This window comes from Rhineura floridana, chromosome 4 (genome assembly GCF_030035675.1).
Source record: "Rhineura floridana isolate rRhiFlo1 chromosome 4, rRhiFlo1.hap2, whole genome shotgun sequence".
In the NCBI taxonomy this organism is placed as follows: domain Eukaryota; kingdom Metazoa; phylum Chordata; class Lepidosauria; order Squamata; family Rhineuridae; genus Rhineura; species Rhineura floridana.
Window position 1 is genome coordinate 171365212 of NC_084483.1, and position 21647 is coordinate 171386858.

The following is a 21647-nucleotide window of genomic DNA, read 5'->3' on the forward strand; positions in this document are numbered from 1 at the left end:
GCGATAATGGACTGGATGGGAGCTAATAAACTGAAACTCAATCCAGATAAGACTGAGACGCTGTTGGTGAGTGCCTTTTCCGCACAGATGGAGGATGTTCATCCTGTTCTAGATGGGGTTACACTCCCTCCAAAGGAACAGGTTCGTAGTTTGGGGGTTCTTTTCGATCCTTCCTTGTCACTCGAGGCTCAGGTAGCCTCGGTGGCTCGGAATGCGTTCTACCATCTTCGTCTGGTAGCCCAACTACGCCTCTATCTTGGCGGTGACGACCTCGCCTCAGTTGTTCATGCTCTAGTGACCTCTAGATTGGACTACTGTAATGCACTCTATGTGGGGCTGCCCTTGGAAGACGGTTCGGAAGCTGCAGCTAGTGCAAAACGCAGCAGCCAGATTATTGACAAGGACCAGTCGGTCCTCACATATTACACCTGTTCTGGCCCGTTTGCACTGGCTGCCAATTTGTTTCCGGGCCAGATTCAAGGTGCTGGTACTGACCTATAAAGCCCTACACGGTGTGGGCCCGCAATACCTGATGGAACGCCTCTCCCGCTATGAACCTACCCGTGCACTTTGTTCGACACCTAAGGCCCTCCTCTGAGTACCGAGTCATCGAGAAGCTCGGAGGGTAATGACAAGATCCAGGGCCTTTTCTGTGGTGGCCCCCGAATTGTGGAACAGTCTCCCCGAGGAGGTACGCTTGGCGCCTACGTTGTTATCTTTTCGGCGTCAGGCTAAAACCTTCCTATTCTCCCGGCATTTTAAATGCATTTTAAATACATTTTAAATATATTTAATATATTTTTAAGTATTTTGATGTGTTAATTGCTTTAGTTGTTTTGATATTGTTTAACGTACTTGTATTTTATATTGTATTTTTATATGTTGTACACCGCCCAGGGAGCCATTGGTTATGGGCGGTCTATAAATGAAACTAAATAAATAAAATAAATAGATAAGGTTATTCTGAAAAAGCATTATACTGTTAGATTTCAAAAGTTAATCTGCACTGAAAAATGGAATCTATTTTAGGTAGTTTCCTAAACAGTATGAGAGCAGTGCTGCATAGCATGCATGCACAGAATCAATAGGAGTTAGGCCCTGTGTGATCATCTGTGTTGCTGCTGTGGTGGTTCTAGATGTGCAGCATCATAGTCAGGCCATTTATTCTAAGAAAAGCCCCTCTGTGGGTGAATATGGTTTGCCATCTTACCAAGTGGTAAATGTGAAGAATTTTCCTGTTTCTTAATTGTGTGCTAAAGCTAAACAGCACAATCACCATGGCTTGCTTTGTAGTATTCTGAGGTTGTAGTTGTTTCTGCTCTTGTTACTGACTTCTGCTGTTGCTAAAAGAGGAAGACCTGTCTCTCCATGCATTGCTCCAGTGTTTTCTCACTATGTCCAGATTCCATGTTTAAGGAAGCAGAAAGGTTAAAATTTTATTTGTTGTGATAATAGTTCCAAAGTGTTGTTTCAAAGGGTTAAAAAAACCACAGTTCTTCCCTCTCTTTGGAGTTGTTTTGCTTCTCTTAGGAAAACATTCTGGTTTTTTCAAAAGAAAACTGCATTGCTTTTAAGTTCTCTGCTGCATTGCTTTTAAGACTGTGAAGTGTATTGTGTGTAATTTCACACCTTAAAATCAAGATCAATATATGTACACTCCCCCATGCAGGGTCTTCATCATACAGCACACAGAACAATAACTTCAGAGGTATGACTACAGTTTTTCACTTAAAGGCAAAACAAACCCCTGAAATATACTGTAATTATCTGACCTTTATGGGTTTAAATTATTTAAATAATATATTATTATGGGCTGGAGCAAGACATCACCTTTCTATAGATTTTTTTCTGGTTCCTGTCCACTATATTCCAGCAATAAACAACCAGTTTTCTTAATCTGCGAATAAAGTGGGGAGTTTTATTCATACATTAAAGGGTGTGTCTGTACAAAACATACTAAAATAAATACTAAAATACCTCACAAATCTAATATTTCAAAATATATAAACAAAACCTGGAATAGGAATCTTAAACTTAAAACCTGATAACTATGGAGAAAAAGCAGGGAAGACAAGATGCTCCTTAAAAAAAAAAAATCCAGCCATGAGACTTGACAGAAACCTTCCCCAATCTTATGACCCCAGGGATTTTGGATGGGAACTTCTATCAAGCCCAACTAGCATGGGCAATGGTCAGGGATCATAGGAATTACCATTCAGATATATCTAGGTGAAACCAGGTTGGGGAGTTAGCTCTATGGTATGAGGAAATATCTTCCCCATTCAGCGTCACCTGCTGTAGAGTACTATTACAGATCAACAGATGATCAGTTTACCAAGCCAGAGCTTGGAAAAGTTACTTTTTTGAACTACAACTCCCATCAGCCCAATCCAGTGGCCCTGCTGGCTGGGGCTGATGGGAGTTGTAGTTCAAAAAAGTAACTTTTCCAAGCTCTGACCAAGACCCCATCTGCACTATGCATTTAAAGCATGGATACCACTTTAAACAGTCATGGCTTCCCCCAAAAATCCTGGAAATTGTAGTTAAGGGTGCTGAGAGTTGCTGGGTGGGGGGAGCTATTCCCCTTCTTCCCAGGGAACTCTGGGAACTATAGCTCTGTGAGAGTCAAGGAGGGGTCTCCTAACAACTTTCAGCACCCTTAACTGAAATGACAGCTCTCAGGATGCTTTGTGAAAAGCCACGACTATTTAACGTGGCACGATACCGCGTTAAGTGTATAGTGCAGATGGGGACTTAGTAGTTAATGTCTTTGAGGAAGGCTTATCACTTGATAAGGCCCTTAACCTTTACTACACATTAGAATTTTAGGGGAGGAAATCAGACTGTTTTTTCATTAAAAAATTCATTAACAATCAATTTTTCATTCATTTTTTCATTTACAAATAGTAAATCACAGTAGAAAATCTTACCACTGACTAAGCTGATTGTCTGTATTGGTCCTGGGTCTGTGACTCATAGAACCTTAGAACTGTAGAGTTGGAAGGGGCTTGCATGCCAGGAGCTAAGAAAAGAACAAGCTTCTGGATGCCTGTAGAGAAGGTGTGGAAAGGCCTGACATGGAAAGAATGGGAGGGACGAAGTGGCCTGAGTGGAGGGGAGGGTTCTATCTACTCATTTTGTATGGCTCTGCATATTACTCTCTATGTATACGTTGCACAGATTTTCATCAAAAGCAAACTTGAAGGAGTTCTTTATGCAAAATTATGTTATTTTAGATGTTTTGCACTTGTAGTTTTTCATGTATGCTGCCTGGCTGCTTTGGTATACAGATTTGTTTCCGGGACTAGACAAAAGCTTGATAAACTTTTCCTTTGTCAGAAGATCCTTTTTCTTAAAAAAAAAAAAAAAGTGCTTCCATTTCTGAAGATTGGTTCCCTCGATGCATAAATATGGCTTTTGTTTTATTGTAATCCAGCTCCTTCCCAGCAACCTCCACCCAGAGGAGAAGTTCTAAATTCTTCTGCTATCAGACTTGCTTGGAATCCACCTGATTCTCCAAATTCAAACAGGATTGTGTACAAGCTCTACAGAAATGAAAGTCAGATCTATACAGTTGAAGACAACTATCCTTATAGTGAGTGTTCATGAATACTACATATACATATTTCACTCTTTCACATATCTGTTCTTTTTTTTTATCCGTTCCTATTCCCGACTGAAATAGTATGTGTCTTCAGAGATTTTCCCATCTACATGCTAAACATAGGGTTGTATCCAATGCTAGTCCTCCTTGGAATAGACCCATTGAAATTAATGAACAGGATTTACTTTGATGCATTAATTTCAATGGGTATACTCTGAGTAGAATTTGGTTAGATACAATGCATATTACCTTGTCTCCCATCTTTTTACACACTATACAACTATGATTTAAGCTTTCTATCTGCTGTATGAACTGGCGCTGAGTGACCAGGAACAGACCTTGGGGTCGCAGTGGATAGCTTGATGAAGATGTCGACCCAGTGTGCAGTGGCTGTGAAAAAGGCAAATTCCATGCTAGGGATCATTAGGAAAGGTATTGAAAATAAAGCTGCCAATATCATAATACCGTTATATAAATCTATGGTGCAGCCATATTTGAAATACCTGTATAGTTCTGGTGCCCCACCACAAAATGGATATTGTAGAGCTTGAAAGGTTCAGAAAAGGGCAACCAAAATGATCAAGGGAATGGAGTGACTCCCCTATGAGGAAAGGTTGAAGCATTTGGGGCTTTACAGTTTAGAGAAAAGCTGAGTAAGAGGTGACATAAAAGAAGTGTATAAAATGATGCATGGCATGGAGAAAGTGGATAGAGAAAAGCTTTTCTCCCTCTCTCATAACACTAGAACTAATGGACATCCAATGAAGCTGAATGTTGGAAGATTCAGGACAGATAAAAGGAAGGACTTTTTCACACAGTGCATAGTTATGGAATTTGCTTCCACAAAAGGCCATCCTAGATGGCCACCAACTAGGATGACTTTAAAAGAGGATTAGACAAATATTGGAGGATAAGGTTCTCAGTGGCTACTAGCCATGATGGCCTATGCTCTGCTTCCATAGTCGGAGAAGGTATTCTGGAAACTACAGGAGGGGAGAGCACTCTTGCAGTCAGTTCTGGCTTGTAGACTTTCCATGGGCAATTGGAAGGTCTGTGAGAACAGGATGCTGGACAAGATGGATCATTGGCCTGATCCAGCAGGCTTTTCTTATGTTCTGATATTGCTATTAAATAGTATTAGGTACGGCTCTCTTGCAGGGCCTGCAACAGGGTTCTTCTAGTCTAGGGATAACCAATATGATAACTTGCAGATATTGCTGGACTACAACTCACATAATACCTGACTGTTGACCATGCTGGCTGGGGCTGATGGGAACTGAACTTCTGGAGGGTACTATATTGGCTACCCCTGTCCAAGTCCAAGCCAGGGAAGAGAGGCAGGGCAGAATACGGAGAATGAACTGTACTTAATGATTCCGAGGTATGGTCTGAAGGCACGTTAGGTCATTACCTTCCTGAAGCTAAGCAGACCTGAGTGTGGTCAGTGCAGTGTGGATTGATCACCACCTAGAAGCCACATATATGTTGCCTTGGATTCCATGATGGAAGAAAGATGGATTCAATGATGAATCTAAATATTTGAAAATAAATAAAATATTTCACTGCCAAACCTGCTAAAACTGATTGATATTGAAGTGCCAGCCAGTTTAAGTCTAGTATCAGGTGATCTTGCCTATTCATGTTCAGCAAACATATTTTCAACTAAGCAAGGATTGGAGATCCAGCAACGTTGACTCCCCTCACTGACTCACTCTCATCAATGCCAAGGCACAGGGAAATGGGCTCTTTAAATATTTTCTCCACCAGTGTGAACAGCAAAAGATGCTGTGGGATGACAACACTTTCTTATGAACCTCAGCAATTCATTCCTTTGTCCTTGTGTCTTCCTTGTACAGGAGAGAACAGGCGAGATACAAAGCCTACATTCAGACAGCAGTTTATTCCATTTTCCCAATGTATACTTACCTGATAATTTCCACAGGTTTTTTTTATCATTTGCAAAATGTAAAAGCCACTTCTGGAATTCTCACAGAATATGGTGGAAGTTGTGCACTTATTTCCATGTTAATTGCTGCCAGAAAAAGACTGTTTGCAACCCCATTAATACAGATAATTGTGCAAGTAAAGTGACAAAATTTGGGGCAGTATACCAGCACGCAGTTGTCTCCTGCCATTTTCATGGGGAGAATAGGAATGCACATATGTGGAAAGGGTGGGGGAGTAGTGATATGTCCAATGACATTCACTGTTGTGTCACACCACACTCACAGTGTGAATGAAATTAGTGCAACGTGGCAGTAAGTATATTGGTCAAAAAGCCACAGTTCCATAACACAACTGGTACTGTAGTGTGAAAGGAATGTTAGATATTACAACCGAAGAGCTACCATTATAATCTGTATACTAACCAGAGCTTGGAAAAGTTACTTTTTTGAACTACAACTCCCATCAGCCCAATCCAGTGGCCATTCTGGCTGGGGCTCATGGGAGTTGTAGTTCAAAAAAGTAACTTTGCCAAGCTCTGAACTAACACAATAAACCCCATGTCTGAATGCAATCTTAATAAAGGAAAGGCTATGCCACAGCCTCTCTTGTTCATCACAGGGAGGGAGGGGGAGTTCAAGATCCCTTTGCTATCCCTGCATATTAAGAGAAGTGGCTGAGTTTTATAATAGCATGTGTTGGGTTATTTGAATTGGTGCTATGCTGGGGTCCAGATGGAAAGCATTTGAGGCCAGATTTGGCTATAAGTTGCCTATATCTATCTCACATTTTTATCCTTCCTCCAAAGAAGTAAAATATCCTTGAAATTACAGATGTAGAACTATGTGAGGCTGGTCAGGCTAAGAGGCTGACTGCCCTATAGTCACCCCATGCGCTTCATGGCTGAGCAGGAGTTTAAACCCAAGCCTCTCCAGTCTAATTCCAGCACTCTAACCAATAAATCATACCTGGTTTCATATGCTTGTTTTATCCCTTCTGTTGCCTAAAGCTTGGTAGTAGCAGATAGGCTGAATCCTGATCCAAGTTAAGTACTCGCTTCACGCTCATATTCTTACACTTTTGTACTGTATGTATGTACACTAGCTTACTGGATTTGTCCAGGATAAATTCTGGATTTCATCTTTCATATGCTAACAAGAACATTTAGCAGTTCAAATGTATGTATTGAGAAGGTTAAGAAACAGCAACACTATGTTCTTGGAACTGAATGGAGCAATCCTTCTAGAACAGTGTTCTGATGCCATTTTGAAATCACATTAACATAGATGGGCAGCTGCTCTTAAAACATTACCTAACTACTGGTTTCCTAATCATAGGAAATAGGGCTGATATATAGGGCTGTTAAATAAATAATTTTCTAAAGCCACAACTGTTCTTTCTTTAAAAAAAATTACCATTCTGACATTTCCTGACAATCATGATAATTAATGATATGAAAATAATCTACTATCTGGCATGTGACTACTAAGAAAACTTTGCTAATGCTGCACGATTCTTATGTTTATGACTTTTCAAATGTGTGTGGCATCTGTAATACACACAGGGGTCACCACCTAAGTGCAACAGCATGCAAACAGTCTTTGTACTAAATGAGAGTTTGAAATTACAAATGCAAAAGCGCTGAAATTTTTAAGGAAAATTAACAGTAGTCTTCTGAATATTTGATCAGTGGCTTTGCAACATTACAGTGAAATAATTCTGAGACTTCTTTTTGAAGCAAGAATAGATGGAGAATAAAGTATTTGCTTTCTTCTGTAACTTGGGTGCTTTCTGGCAATGCTTCCTTAAAAGAGAAAGCTGTTTAAGGTATCAAATTGTACAATAATGACCATAACTGTTTACAAATGCTGATTAAATTTATTGAGATTGTATCAAGGAAATGAATGCTTTATGCAAGGTTACCAGCAGTAACTGACAGCATGGTGGGGTGGAAGCCCTTACCTGATCTCCCAGCAAGTGACCTGCTGCTGCTTACCAGGAGGGAGAGGGATGAGGTGGCAGTGAGGTTGATGCAATGCAAATATACCAGCCATGCCAAGCCAGTGCTTCTGCCGGTGCATACTGTGCTACATTCTCCACTGCCTTGCTTCCCCCCCACCTGGTAAGCAGCACTGACTCACCTGCTGGGAGGTCAGGTAAGTGCCTTCGCCCCACCATGCTGTCTGCTACTGGTTATCAGTATATACTTCATCCGTATCCTCAGCCAGACCATTGGTTCATCTAGCCCAGTATTGTCTATTCTGACAGGCAATGGTTCTCCAGGTCTCAAGGTAAGATCTTTCCCATCACCTCCTACTCCCATCACCCCCTACCTGATTGTTTTAGCTGTTGATAACAGGGACTGAATCTGGAATCTTCTGGAGGCATCTGGTTGGCTCCTATGGGAAATTGGACTAGATGAACCTTTGGTCTGATCCAGCAGAGCTCCTCTTATGTTGATTAAAGGAAAGCAATATTTCTGTTATGAATATATGGAGTGAGAAATGCCAGACATCCAAGCTGGATTTAGAAGGGAAGAGGCACCAGAGATCATATCGCAAACATACATTGGATAATGGAATGGACCAAGAAATTTCAGAAGGAAATTACCCTGTGTTTTATAGATTACAGCAAAGCCTTTGATTGTGTAGATCATGAAAAACTATGGAATGCTTTAAAAGAAATGGAGGTGCCACAGCATTTGATTGTCCTGATGCGCAACCTATACTCTGGACAAGAGGCTACTGTAAAGACAGAATATGGAGAAACCGACTGGTTCCCAATTGGAAAGGGTGTGAGACAGGGGTGTATTTTATCACCCTATTTGTTTAATCTATACGCAGAACATATCATACAGAAAGCAGGATTGGCCCAAGATGAAGGAGGTGTGAAAATTGGAGGGAGAAATACCAAAAATTTAAGATATGCAGATGATACCATACTACTAGCAGAAACCAGTAATGATTTGAAATGAATGCTGATGAAAGTTAAAGAGGAAAGCACAAAAGCAGGACTACAGCTGAACGTCAAGAAGACTAAAGCAATGACAACTGAAGATTTATGTAACTTTACAGTTGACAATGAGGACATTGAACTTGTCAAGGATTATCAATACCTTGGCACAGTCATTAACCAAAATGGAGAAAATAGTTGAGAAATCGGAAGAAGACTGGGGAGGGCAGCTATGAGAGAACTAGAAAAGGTCCTCAAATGCAAAGATGTATCACTGAACACTAAAGTCAGGATCATTCAGACCATGGTATTCCCGATCTCTATGTATGGATGTGAAAGTTGGACAGTGAAAAAAGCAGATAAGAGAAAAATCAACTCCTTTGAAATGTGGTGTTGGAGGAGAGCGTTATGCATACCATGGACTGAGAAAAAGACAAATAATTGGGTGTTAGAACAAATTAAACCAGAACTATCACTAGAAGCTAAAATGATGAAACTGAGGTTATCATACTTGATTCCATAAAGGAAGCCACAGACCTGAACTTCCAAGATCTGAACAGGGTGGTTCATAACAGATGCTGTTAGAGGTTGCTGATTCATAGGGTCACCATAAGTCGTAATCGACTTGAAGGCACATAACAACAACAAAAATGGGAACTTGTTTTTAATATTTTTTACAAAATATGAAAATATTATGCTTAATTTTTTAAAAATAATCCAAAGTCACAAATGGAACCTTAACAAATGTCTTTAACAGTGCTTAATATATAATCCAAAGAAATAGCACTTGGTTGTAATAGTCTTAACAAAACGCTAAAAAATGTAAGAGATATAGCTGATGATATAAAGTCAGGTGCTCACAAATTTGAAAGTAGGGATGAGATCCGTTGGCCAGTGCAACTTTGGAAAGCATTCCGTTGACCTAACAGGCAGTATTGATTTGATACTATCTGCTGCTTTTACAAGTCCTATTTCCCCTCCCCCTCAAATAGTGATATTAATATTAATATCAATATTTTATGATAAATGAAAGAAAATATAAATATTTGTGAAAGAAAATATTGAAAAAGGAAAAGAAAGGCCTCTTCTTCCTCTGCTTTAATTTAGACTGGTCACTTTTCATGTTAGGAGAGACTGGCTGTTTTCCTTTTGGAAAGGAAAGGAGAAAAGCAGCTTTCAGTGCCCACCCTCACCTTCTCCTTGGCAATCCCTGAGTCCTTAACATGGCCAAGACTTGGCTTGGTTCCTTCTGATTGGCACTTGTATTACTTGAGTGGAGGGATGTGGCAGAGGGAGAGAGACAGAAACCTGTACTGCTGTATATATCAATAAGATCAATGAGAACAATATATTGGAGGGAATGTACAAAGGGTAAAAATCTGGTGACGGGTGAAAGCCATGGGCGTTTGGATCCAAAAGGATTACTCCACAAAGATAGAGAATATGCAGATCATTGAAAAATACAGTGCTAAATCTGAATTCAGAGGAATGCTTGCCCATACCTTATTGAAAGTTCCACTAATGTTTATATGCTAATAGATGAGAGGGTATTGGTGGTAAAATATTTCTCATTGTAAAAATAAGGACTTCTGAAAGTATTGACAATGACCAAGTATCTATTCTAATTCTAAAATAATTAGTGTAGAAGAAATTAGAATTTTAAATGTAGTCCCTTGGGATTTGACAAGTGAAATATAACTTTTTATGTATCTGTTGCAGGTACCCAGGTCTTCACAGATACCCCTTTGTCTCCCTATTCCTTCTATTCATACCACCTTGAGGCCAGTAATGTCCATGGATCTACAAGAAGTGCAGCCTTGATGTACAAAACACAATCTGGGATACCTGTAGGAAACCTGATTTTAAACCCTCTCATTCCTGTTGGACCACATTCTGCTTCATTCAATTGGACAACCTTATCTAAGGACTCTGGTCCTATAGAGAGATATGTCTTGACATGCACTTCTTTACTTGATCTTCAGAGTTGTGGCCAGTATGAAGGGTTAGAATCCTCTACAACTGTTTGGAATTTGATTCCATTCACAAAATACAATTTTTATGTTCAAGCATGTACTAGTGGAGGCTGTTTGATGAGCCAGCCAGTGGTAGTAGTTACTGCACAGTGCCCACCTGAAGAACAGCAGCCTCCAGTCATACATAGTATCAGCTCTACCGAACTGTCTATAAAATGGGCCGCACCGAAGAAAGCAAATGGTAGGATTTTCTGCCTTTGGTTTAAGTAGGATGCAAACATGTTTTGCCCATATAATTGAAATGTGAGAATTATAATGGGTCCTTCTATTCTTAACATTATTTTTACTGGATACAACCTGTTCCCACCCCCCAGGTACCACTGTGGGTGTTGCAGGAGATCATCACAGAGCTCAGTGGGGCCTCTTTCCTCTCTTAAATGCCTGGGCCTTGACCATACATGTCTCTACATTGTGCCAGCTGTCACTACAAATGGAGGTCTTAGCATGGTCCCATATACACATCTAGCTGTCCTCTTTCCTAAGGAACCATACTCAACTTCTGTTCTTGAGTACAAGTAGCTCATGAACTGAGCCCCTGGGGAGAAGAAGGGCAATCTGGCAGAAATGCACACATTCATTGAAGGCACTAGCTGAAGAGGTGTGGTATACATGTCTTCATACTTTGCATAGTCAGTGGTCTGCTAGGGAAGAGGAAATGGGACTCAGTTGAGCATTATGATGATTCCTGTTACATGCCCAACCGCTCTTGTGGATAGGAGTGGATTAAGCAGTTGATTTCTGGTCTGTGTTAATTTTGCATGTGTTCAATAATAGTCTGTTCTATCCCATTTCTGCATGAATCTGATTTTTTAAAGAATCTGTATGAAAATTTGTATTTAATTATTCCCTCATTGTCAACCTTCCAGAGGCCACATGCTAGTGGTGGGCAGTGACAGAGCAAAAAGTGAGAAGAACTCATGCCTTAGTACAATAGGCTACATTTTAGCCACATACATGTGTACATCTGTCATCCAGGTTAGCAAGAGGCATTAACATAGTTCAAGGACACATTACTGGCAGACGAGAGCACTTGAGGAGTGCCTGGTGAGCAAGGCTGGTGAGGGGTGTAGAGATGTATAAACATGTCTCAATGTGTTCCAATATTCATTTGCACTTTTATCTACTGTTTTTGTTCCCCTGCAATTGGTTTATTTTGAACAGGTCTGAGTTCCATTGCATCATTCATTGATAATGAAATATACATATTTTAACATATTTTTACATAGCACATAATATATGTGCATATCTCAGCCATCAGCAGAAATTTGCAAATCAGTTATGTCCCCTGCATATTCACTTCCAAAGTTAATGAATTTCCAGAGGGGCAACCCTTATCATCTTTTGAAGGAAAAAACAAAACAAAACAAAAACCCAAACAAAACAAACAAAAAACTTCCAAAGAGGACCTTTGTAGGACCTTGAAGATAAATTTAATGAAGTTGTTAATGGCCCATCACAAAGCCATCTATGGCTGCAAACCTAATTGTGTCTACTCAGAAATAAGTCCCTTTGAATTCAGTGGGGCTTATTCCTAGGTAAGTGGGCTTAGGGTTGAAGCTACTCTTGCTACCTTGATTTCACAGTTGTATAAATTTGTTGTCCTATGTCATTTTCCATACCAGGCATCAGGGAGAGACAGTTTAGTTATAAGTCAAGAAAACTAAGGGGTGGGGAAAGAAAGGAATTTAAATTTTAATCTTACTTAAAATGAGGATTTAAGGTGCTCAAAATGGGCAGTCATATCCAGATGGTTCTCCCCACTTTGACAGTGAGGTTAGGACTTTAATCGAGGAGCAGATATAAAATCCACAGGCAACAAAAGACGTATCTACTTTTCATTGAAAGACAGTAATGAGTGATACATTCAATTGGTTTTTGAATTCACAACAGGAAACAGATTAAGTCTGAAATCCTAACTTCACTTATCTGGAAGTAAGTCTCACTGCATTCGATGGGATTTACTTTTGAGTAGAATTGGTTAGGATTGCAGTCTTGGTGCATAACGGCTGCCTTTGGCAACAAACACTTCAGATACAAGAAAAACAAACAGGCATCTATATACATAAATTAACATGTAAATAATGTATATTACAAAGCAATTTATGTATAATGTATGCATGTTTAAAAAAATCATTGTAGAGTGCTAAGGTGACTAGCTTTCACAGCAAGAGCTCATGCCACAATGATGGTCAAATGGGTGGATAGAAGGAAATCTTCATTTTTGATAGATTAGTCCGACGTAATTATTTATTATTTATTTATTATATTTAGATCCTGCCCTTTCTCCCAGTAGCAGCCCAGGACAGTTCAGTTATAACATTCTTAGAAGGGTATAGCCTGGGGAGAGCCCAAGAGCCAGAGAAAGAGGCTGGTGGGAGGGGACATTCACTTGCAGGCCTGAGGTTTCCCACTTGTGATGCAAGCATTTCTAAATGAATTTTATCTTAAAGTACACATTTTGAAACTATTTTTTTATATGAGAACTATATCCCAAAATTGACTGGATACCAATCTCCACATTAGTTTGAGAGGTGCAGATCAGGTCAATTCACATTAGAACCCACAGAAATTAAATTCCTCAAGCCCCCCTACCTGTGGAAAGATGGGTTTTGCAATGTATTATTGTTGTATTTGTATTTGTACAGCACCATCAATGGGTGGTTCTAGAAACAGAACACTTTTAGATCTTTTGAGATTTACATTTCTTTGGTAAACCACTGATAAAGCATTGTTATTTTTAGGTATAATTATTAGGTATGAATTGTACATGAAAGGAGCTCTACAAGTGGATGGAAGTCATATTCCCCCTGAAAGTCGTGTTTTCCAAACTAGTGGATGGTTCAGTCCTCATCCAGTGATAGAATCTGCCAATGAGAATGCTTTGAAACCACCTCTAACTAGCACCAACATCACTGATTTGGAGCCTTTCACAGAGTATGAGTTCCGTGTTTTATCAGTCAATATGGCCGGCAGCGTATTTTCTAGTTGGACATCACAGAGAACAGCAGAGGCAGGTAATAGTTAGCACTTGTAAGCTCATTTTCAAAATTTAGATTTTTCTTTTGGAAAATTCCTTTCAAAACTTACTCCTTGTCATTGCTTTTTTCTTTGGATTTCACCTTAACTATGTAACTGTATAGGATTATTTGCCAACCTTTTAATAATGAGCTGTTCATTTGAATTCACTAGTCATTCCTTATGGAAAACTAACAGCTATACTTAAACTATACTACATATAGGTTAGTCTTATTTGCAGAATCTTAAGCCTTTATATTTCATTTTTATCATTTTTTCCTTCCAAATTTTTCACATCAAATATTACTTTCATGTCAGGGTTGTAATGATCCTTGAAAGTCAGGAAATGAATGCTGGAAGTAGATGTTATGTAACATGTATGGCTGCTGTCAAAAGCTAGCCCTATATCTCCTACCCCAGTAACATCTACTCTTATGAAACATATGATATTTGTTGTGTTGCCTACCTTTCCATTTCTGCAAGCAGCAGGTTTTACAGTTGAGTGGAGTCTCATAAATAAACATGACTACATCATGTATTATGTGACAGTGGAGGACCTGTGGGGTTTCAGCTTTGATGGGAGCCATACATGGTGCTCTAAAATGTCTACCCTTGACCTTAAGCTGCAACATTTAAATCTTATATGGCATAAATAGTCCCATGTTTAACTCTTCCACTGAAATCAATATAGCTGAAAAAGACTTAACTTTGGCTGGATTGAGCCCTTACTTTTGAAGTCTTATAAATGTGATAATATAAAAACACTTTTATAAATTATTGTGTTCTCTGATCCTATTTTCATGAAATTGGTGGATGTGGTTGATGTCCACACTCAATCCAGTTAATGATGACTAAGGAATTGTCATACTGAATTGGCTGGTTGTTTAGATACATACATGACTTTCTAGCATATGAGTTCTCTTTTGCTTATTTTTAAAGTCTTCTACTATGTTGGAAAAGATTGATTTATATTTTGTTCTATAACTTAAACTCATTTAAATGAACATCTCAGTTCCATTATATACTTAATCAGAAGTAAATCCCACTGATTTCCATTAAACTGACTTTTGGAATAATTTGGTTCATAATAGTGCTGTACTTCTTGTCAACCATGTGGGTATCCCAATCCCAAACATACTTCAGTTGTACATAATCCCCACCGATTTCCCTCAGCTAGAACTTGCCTATGAATAAATGGCTTAAAGCCAAGGATATTTATCGTAATTGGTTTGTGGATGGATTGTTAACTTCAAAACATCCAGCAGGTTTGGCTGGGGACAAATTTGTAAATGGTGTTTCCCAAAATACAACCATTTTATAGTGCCTATATAAGACTTGAAAAATGTAGGCTTATCCTGTATGTCAGATGTCACATAATTAAACATTTCTAAAATATCCACTATTCTAACACAAGAGAAACATGTTAATTTCAAACCTCCTCGGCAATTAAATTTACTTCAACGATGTTTAAGTGTTCAACAATCTTTCCTCTAATCAGTTTTTTCCCAGATCACAGAATGGCTGCGCTTTTAAAATTTCATCTACTTCATCATTATGTGAAACCTATATTGTGTTTCAGATTTTAAGTGGTGGTTAGTGCACCATAAAAATAATAGATCTCATACTATAGGTGGGATACATTTACTTTAAAATTGTCGCATTGAAAAACCATATGAAAATTCCTTTTAGACCTGAAAATTAATTTCTACAAGCTGCTTATTTAGCAATTGGATGCAAACAGCCATTTTATCAAGTTTAACAGATGGTATTTTACAAATATAGTGGGAAAACTTGCCTGACACATGTTGTTCATTTATTTTATGATAAATTAGCACATTTATTTTTGTTTTAGCTCCTGTATTCATGCCACCTCCATCAGTATTCCCTCTTTCACCATATTCTGTCAATGTATCTTGGGAAAAGCCACAAGATAATGAAGCAAGAGGAGAAGTGATGGGGTACAGTGTCAATGTAATTACCGAACAAAAAGTATTGCCAGTATATTCTCAGGTATTATTGTTATTAGCAATCTGTTTCCCTGCTCATTGATATATGTATGTTATAAAGAAGTCCCAGCCTTGCTGGCTATGCCATATTCTGATTTGCCAACAGAGAAGCGCTTGCCATTATCAAAGTGCAGTGGGGGGTATCAAACTTGTTATGGCAGTTTGCCCAGGGTGGAGCTCATTATCTGTTTGTTTGTTGCTGTATGAGAGGACATCGCATGTTTCTGGCAGATTGTTCAGAAGGGAAATGTCCCCTTGCTTGCATACAGGAAGTCGTGATTTAATTCTGCAAGGATATACAAGAGGCCCAGTGCAGATGTAACATTTCTTAATTGCTTGTTGAGGTTCCTCAAAATAGTCCTATTTCTATGAATGACTTAGCAAATGTCTAAGATAAAACAAAAATAAGCAAAAGCTAATTTCGTATTGCAAAGCATGCCATTTTATTAGTGGAAGATAGTGAAAGCACTATCAGGACAGCCATCCTAATTCTATTTGCATTTCAGGTTTTGTATATGACTGAAGCTGATGAACAGTCCTACATAGTGAAAGGGCTGGAACCATACAGAATTTATTATTTTACCATTACTCTCTGCAATCGAGTTGATTGTGTCAGCAGTGAGCCAGGAATGGGACAAACTTTAGCAGCAGGTAAGGAGAGAAAAAATTGTATTGAAGTGTAAAGTTAGCATGAACCTTTCTAATGAGCACCATTATTGATGATCACAGGTCATTGTGATCAGCCCATCGACTGAGATTGGTGTTATGCTAATACAAAGTGACTAGTTTAATTGCTATTTGTTTACCATGACAGATAAAAGCAAAATATCATGTTTTCCACATAGGTTTCATTTAACATGTGTTTGTAAACAGTTTCAACAAATATAGTGCAGAAACCTAATGAAGTTAATATTTTATTAGCAGCCCCTATCATAACAATAGCATTTTTAGCACACAGATTTAATTTGCAGTACTTCTAAGCTTGGGTTCTACCACTTAAGTACAACTTGTTGCCTTTGGATACCTACTTTAGTGTAGTGATTAAGGGCAAGAGATACCAGTGTCACTCTAATGAAGAATGGAAGGATCTGTCCATTTCGGTTCTCTCTGTTTATCCTTTTTCCAGTCTTAAATTCAGTTCTCCACATCCTCATGAAAATTCATGAATCCTCATGAAAATTGTGTTAGTGTGATTTTCTCCTAATAAACACATTTTTGTATGCATCTTTGACTAATGTACATGTTTTTGCAAGCAATTTCTCTAATATAATGCACTGTGTATGCTATATTTAGTAATAGATTCATTTTAATGCACACTTCCCCCTAATATATGCATTTTTGTTAACATTGTTTGGTTGGAGAACTGCATCACAGTATTTGGATAAGTGCAAATTTCAAAGGGTTTCTGATCCTGAGTGTTTAAACCCGTGTTACTGTATATGTATGTATTACTTCAACACTCAACGAATTTGCAGTAGAAAATACCAGTGTTAACACTGGTGTTTGGTGTGTCAGTAATATACCAGGTGAGACCATTTGTCCATATACTCCTGTATTGACATTGTGGGAGACTGGGAAAAGAAGCTACAAACCCAGTCTTGCTAGTCACAAAAGAGGGGGGGAGAGAGATCTGCTCTTCTATTTTCATTGCCTTTCTTTGATAGTCTAGAAAACTAATGCAAACCAAAAGCAGACATGTAGCCAACAAGGCCACAAAGACTTTCTTCTTCATATTCACAACAGCTATACGGAGATCTGCCCAGGAAAACAGTTGGAGGTGAAGGGGGCTAGAACCTTTGTCAATTTCATCAGACAGCTTCATTAGGACACTTTTAGAAATAACAATTTTGAGTTTTGCATAAAGCAAGAATTTCGAAGACTCTGGATTCAGAGCATCGCCTTGTAGAAGTTAAAGGATCCCCACCTGCCAATAGCACATTAACTTTAGGCTCTGGCAGGTGCAGTTATCTAATATCATGCACATACATTTTTTTTAAATCAATCTGATTTTTAAAAAATTCTCTCTGCATTTATACACTTTTACATTGGAAACATAAAGAAAATGATTATGTCTATACTTTCTAATATGGAGTTTAAAGTAAATATGTAGAAAGCAGCGGATAAGTGCCATGAAAACCTGAATAATTATTTTCTGTGGGGAATCATCAGATATTGCTGAGAAAATCTGGGACTGATGCTTCTGCAAATACTCCTACCGTCTTTGCTGCCAATGGTGAACAGCTGGTGGCTGAGAGAAGATAACCATTTGGTTATTGTCTCTTGCTCATGTGTCAAAGCAAAAGTGAATATTTAGACATTCAGGGGGCATGACAGGCCCATCTGTGTAGGTGTTGCTGTGCAAAACCTGCACAAACAGAAGGATTGTCAGGACCAGGATGGCACAAGGAGAGGTCCTTGTGCAATATGCACTCCTCACCCCCCCTTGTTATGCATAGACATATAGATTAGAATAAGACAATTTATTCAGCTCCCATTTTAAGTGTAAACAAGAATACACTTGGATATTTATGCATGGTTCACCCAAGCTGGAATCCAGAATATGCAAATACAAATCTGAACTTAAAATCTAAATCAAATTCCCACTGATGTCTAAGAATGCAGTTATCACTTAATTGTCAGATATTAAATTTTAGTTTGAATAAAAACTGGCTTACACTGGCTTCATGGCTGTCAGTGCAGATTTCATAGGTGATCAAAGAATAAATTTAAAGGTTTTTGAATGTATTGCTCTTAAAATGGAAATATAAAGGGTTCTAAAATAGTTTAAATGACCTGTATATAGCAGACTACCTTTATACAAACCTGAGCTATATGATGGTACTTATTATCCAGTCCTGCCAGTGGAATCCTAAAACAGTGCTGTTTGTCCTAATTTCTAATTAACAAGTATTTGTGTCCCAGGCCTCTCATATGAATGAATGACACAGTATTGAGAATTTGTGTGGTGTAGTGGTTAGAGTGTCGGACTGGGACCTGTGAGACCAAGGTTCAAATTCCTACTCAGCCATGAAGCTCACTTTGGCCAGTCGCACTCTCTCAGCCTAACCTACCTCACAGGGTTGTTGTGAGGATAAAATTGGGAGAGGGAGAACCATGTTTGTATGCCACCTTGAGTTCTTTCGGGGAAAAGGTGGGATATAAATGTAGTAATAAATAAAATAAACATAAGTATTGCAAATTCAGTGGTCCTGATCCAGCTAAAGCTGATCATGAACTCCCATTGAAAGCAAAGGAACAATTTAGTTATGCGACTAACTGAGGTCCCATTGCTTTCAATGGGACTTTGTCATGGCTAACTTTAGCTGGAACAGGGCCAATATTTATAAATCTTTAAACATTCTGGAACTGAAGCCCACTTGAAACACACAGACCCCTAAGTCTTCTTACCTATGTTTTTATTACATTCCAGCAAGGAAAAAAATAGCTGGAGAAGCCTTAATCTTACAGTAATTTACTGCTGTCTATGATTTATATAGCTTACTCTGTTCTCAAAGATTTTTTTTATAAAGTACATTTTGTATTTCTCCTCACAATGACACTTTTGGTCTCTTTTTTTTACAAATGAGAATCTGAGATGATTAGAGAGTGACGTACTCAAGGCTACCTGATGAGTCTCTCCTAGAATACATCAGTCAGTGGACCACACTACCATTGTGTGCTAAAGATTACAGTTTTTAAAAGTGAAATATGGGAATGTATTAAACTAGTTCCCTCCAAACAAGTGAGAAGGAAGCCCCACTGAGCTCAATGGAGCATTTATATTTATTTATTTAACTTCATATATTCTGCTTCATTATTATTATTGTTATTATTTTAAAAAATAAGTATAGCTTCCAAAGATTAAAAAGACAAAAGCAAAGGACAACATTAAAACAATAAATGGGGGGAAAACCCAAACCCCTCCACAGATTAAAAAATAGCACTATTGCAACAAATAACAACACAACTAGCAGCATAGGTTATATGAGCCATAAAATCCTGGGCAACGACTATAACTCAGTAAACCAGGCACCAGAGGAGTAGTTTGCAGGTTGGAAGGATCTGTCAATTGCAGTTCTCTTAGTTTCACATTTTCCCTGTCTTAAACAGTAATGTAGTGGCAAATCTAGAAGTACAGGGTCCCTTCTTGATAGTCATGATACGTCCCCTCAGCCATGCCCACTCCCTCACTGACTTGCTTGCTCCCCATCGTTATCTCCACACTCCTCAGTCCTTATCACACATGTCTTCTCCCACAACAGATATCCCTAGGAGCCAATCAGCATGAAAAGGGAGCCTGTGTGTTATTACTGAAAAAAGTCTTATCAGTGGCTCATTCACCTCCTTTCACTCTGATTGGCTCCAATCAGCACAAAAGGACAAGGAAACATCTTAGAAAGTTCTTCTCAGTGGCTAACACACTTCCCTTTCATGCTGATTGACTCATAGAACGCTGGAGACTTTTGGACCCTACTCCCTAAAAAGTAAAGGGTCTATGACACCCTGAGACCCTGGACGACTACACCTCTGGTCTTAAATTCTGTTCTCCACATTTCTGCAGCAATTTTCATTAAAAATGCTCATGAAAATTGTTCAGCATTTTAGTGAGAATTTTTCCCAATAAGAGCATGTTTTATGCAGTTTTGACTATTCTACACATTTTTGCCAGCAATTTATTTTAATAGAATACATTTTGTATGTTATTTTCACTACTATTTCATTTTTATGCACACTTTTACCTAATATATACATTTATGTGAATATTGTTTGGCTGGAGAACTGCATTGCAAAATTCAGATAAGTGCAAATTCCTAACGTGTGTCAGTTTTCATATTGTTTTGGAAAGTGCAAATTTGATAGATTCATGCTAAAATGCAACTGAACTTAATTTCTTCCCCACCCCTGCTTGCAGGTGAGCATTCCAGAGTTGGGCTGAAATGTTCCTTTCCTCAATTGCCACCTTTCTCTTATGTGAGAAGTGCCTCCAATAATGGTCTTAAAAATGAGCAGATTCATACTACAATAGGCTTCATGTCCTCCCTCCCTTTTCCTGGCTGATCCTTATGGGGAACCTGTGAGCTCTGTTCAGCAATTACTTTTAAACACAGAAAATACATGGGGAGGGTAACAGGGATGAGTCTGCTAGCTTCCTGCTTGTTCTTGTTATCCCTGCCTTCCAACTTGTAATGGAGACTGTGCAAAGTTGGGAGCTCATGTATTTGTGGAGGCTCACCACATGATTTTAAACCCTCAGAAAAACAAGGTTCTAAAATACACAAGAAGCCTCCATAAGCTGAAAAGAGATGGGAACGATGACAAGGGAGGCAAAGCTAGCATACTTGCTCCTGCTGCCCTACACACACTTAAAAGACAACACCTGAGGACAGCTATAGTACTGTGTACTTAGCAACATATCTGCCATAACCTCAATGCGAGGCTTGAGTGTACCCCACATAATCAATTCTTGAAATTAATAGCTACATCTATTAACAACTATGAGTCATGACGGCTATATAGAAATTCCAGATTTAGATGCAGTAAAACACCAAATAACAGATGCTGCAGAGCAACAAAGGGAATGAGACATTTTCTTCAAGCCCTAATTGTGAGCTAATTGTTGGCTTCCTCGAAGGTTCTGTCAGAAACAGGATGCTACTGGATTAGAAAGACGGTCCAATCTAGCACGGCTCTTCTTATGTTCTTACATGTATATCCTTCGTGGAATACCCCAGGGCCACATATACAGATTTCTCTATTTTTAGGGATTTACCCCCCCTCCTTAGGCAATCTTACTTATGTGGCAAATGCTTCATTTTCAAAAAAGCAAAACAAGCTGCATACCTTCCTGAATTAAACACTGGATTTGATTTCTGTTTTTTTATTCAAGTTTTGCTATTGTATTCGAAAAGAAACCTATCATGCCTGAATTTTCAATAGTTCAGAAAGGTACATGCCACTGATAAGAACCATATGTTTTACCTATCATATAATGTTTTTTAAGCACAAAACTCTATCATAGTCTTAAAAATCACCTATATCCAATTAACTGGTAATTAGTGGTGCATTAGGTTTTCCTTTCTCTATTAAAAGTAA

The 21647-nt window shown here is 38.6% G+C and overlaps 1 protein-coding gene across 1 annotated transcript in view; it reads left to right on the forward strand.

Annotated features, from left to right (window-relative positions):
• USH2A (usherin) overlaps positions 1 to 21647 on the forward strand; it is a 766975-nt gene that overhangs the window by 166821 nt on the left and 578507 nt on the right. The window contains exons 15-19 of the mRNA XM_061626123.1: positions 3437 to 3595; positions 10220 to 10714; positions 13275 to 13547; positions 15401 to 15558; positions 16061 to 16205. Of these exons, the coding sequence (XP_061482107.1) occupies positions 3437 to 3595; positions 10220 to 10714; positions 13275 to 13547; positions 15401 to 15558; positions 16061 to 16205 (1230 nt within the window). The remainder of the gene's footprint in view (positions 1 to 3436; positions 3596 to 10219; positions 10715 to 13274; positions 13548 to 15400; positions 15559 to 16060; positions 16206 to 21647) is intronic.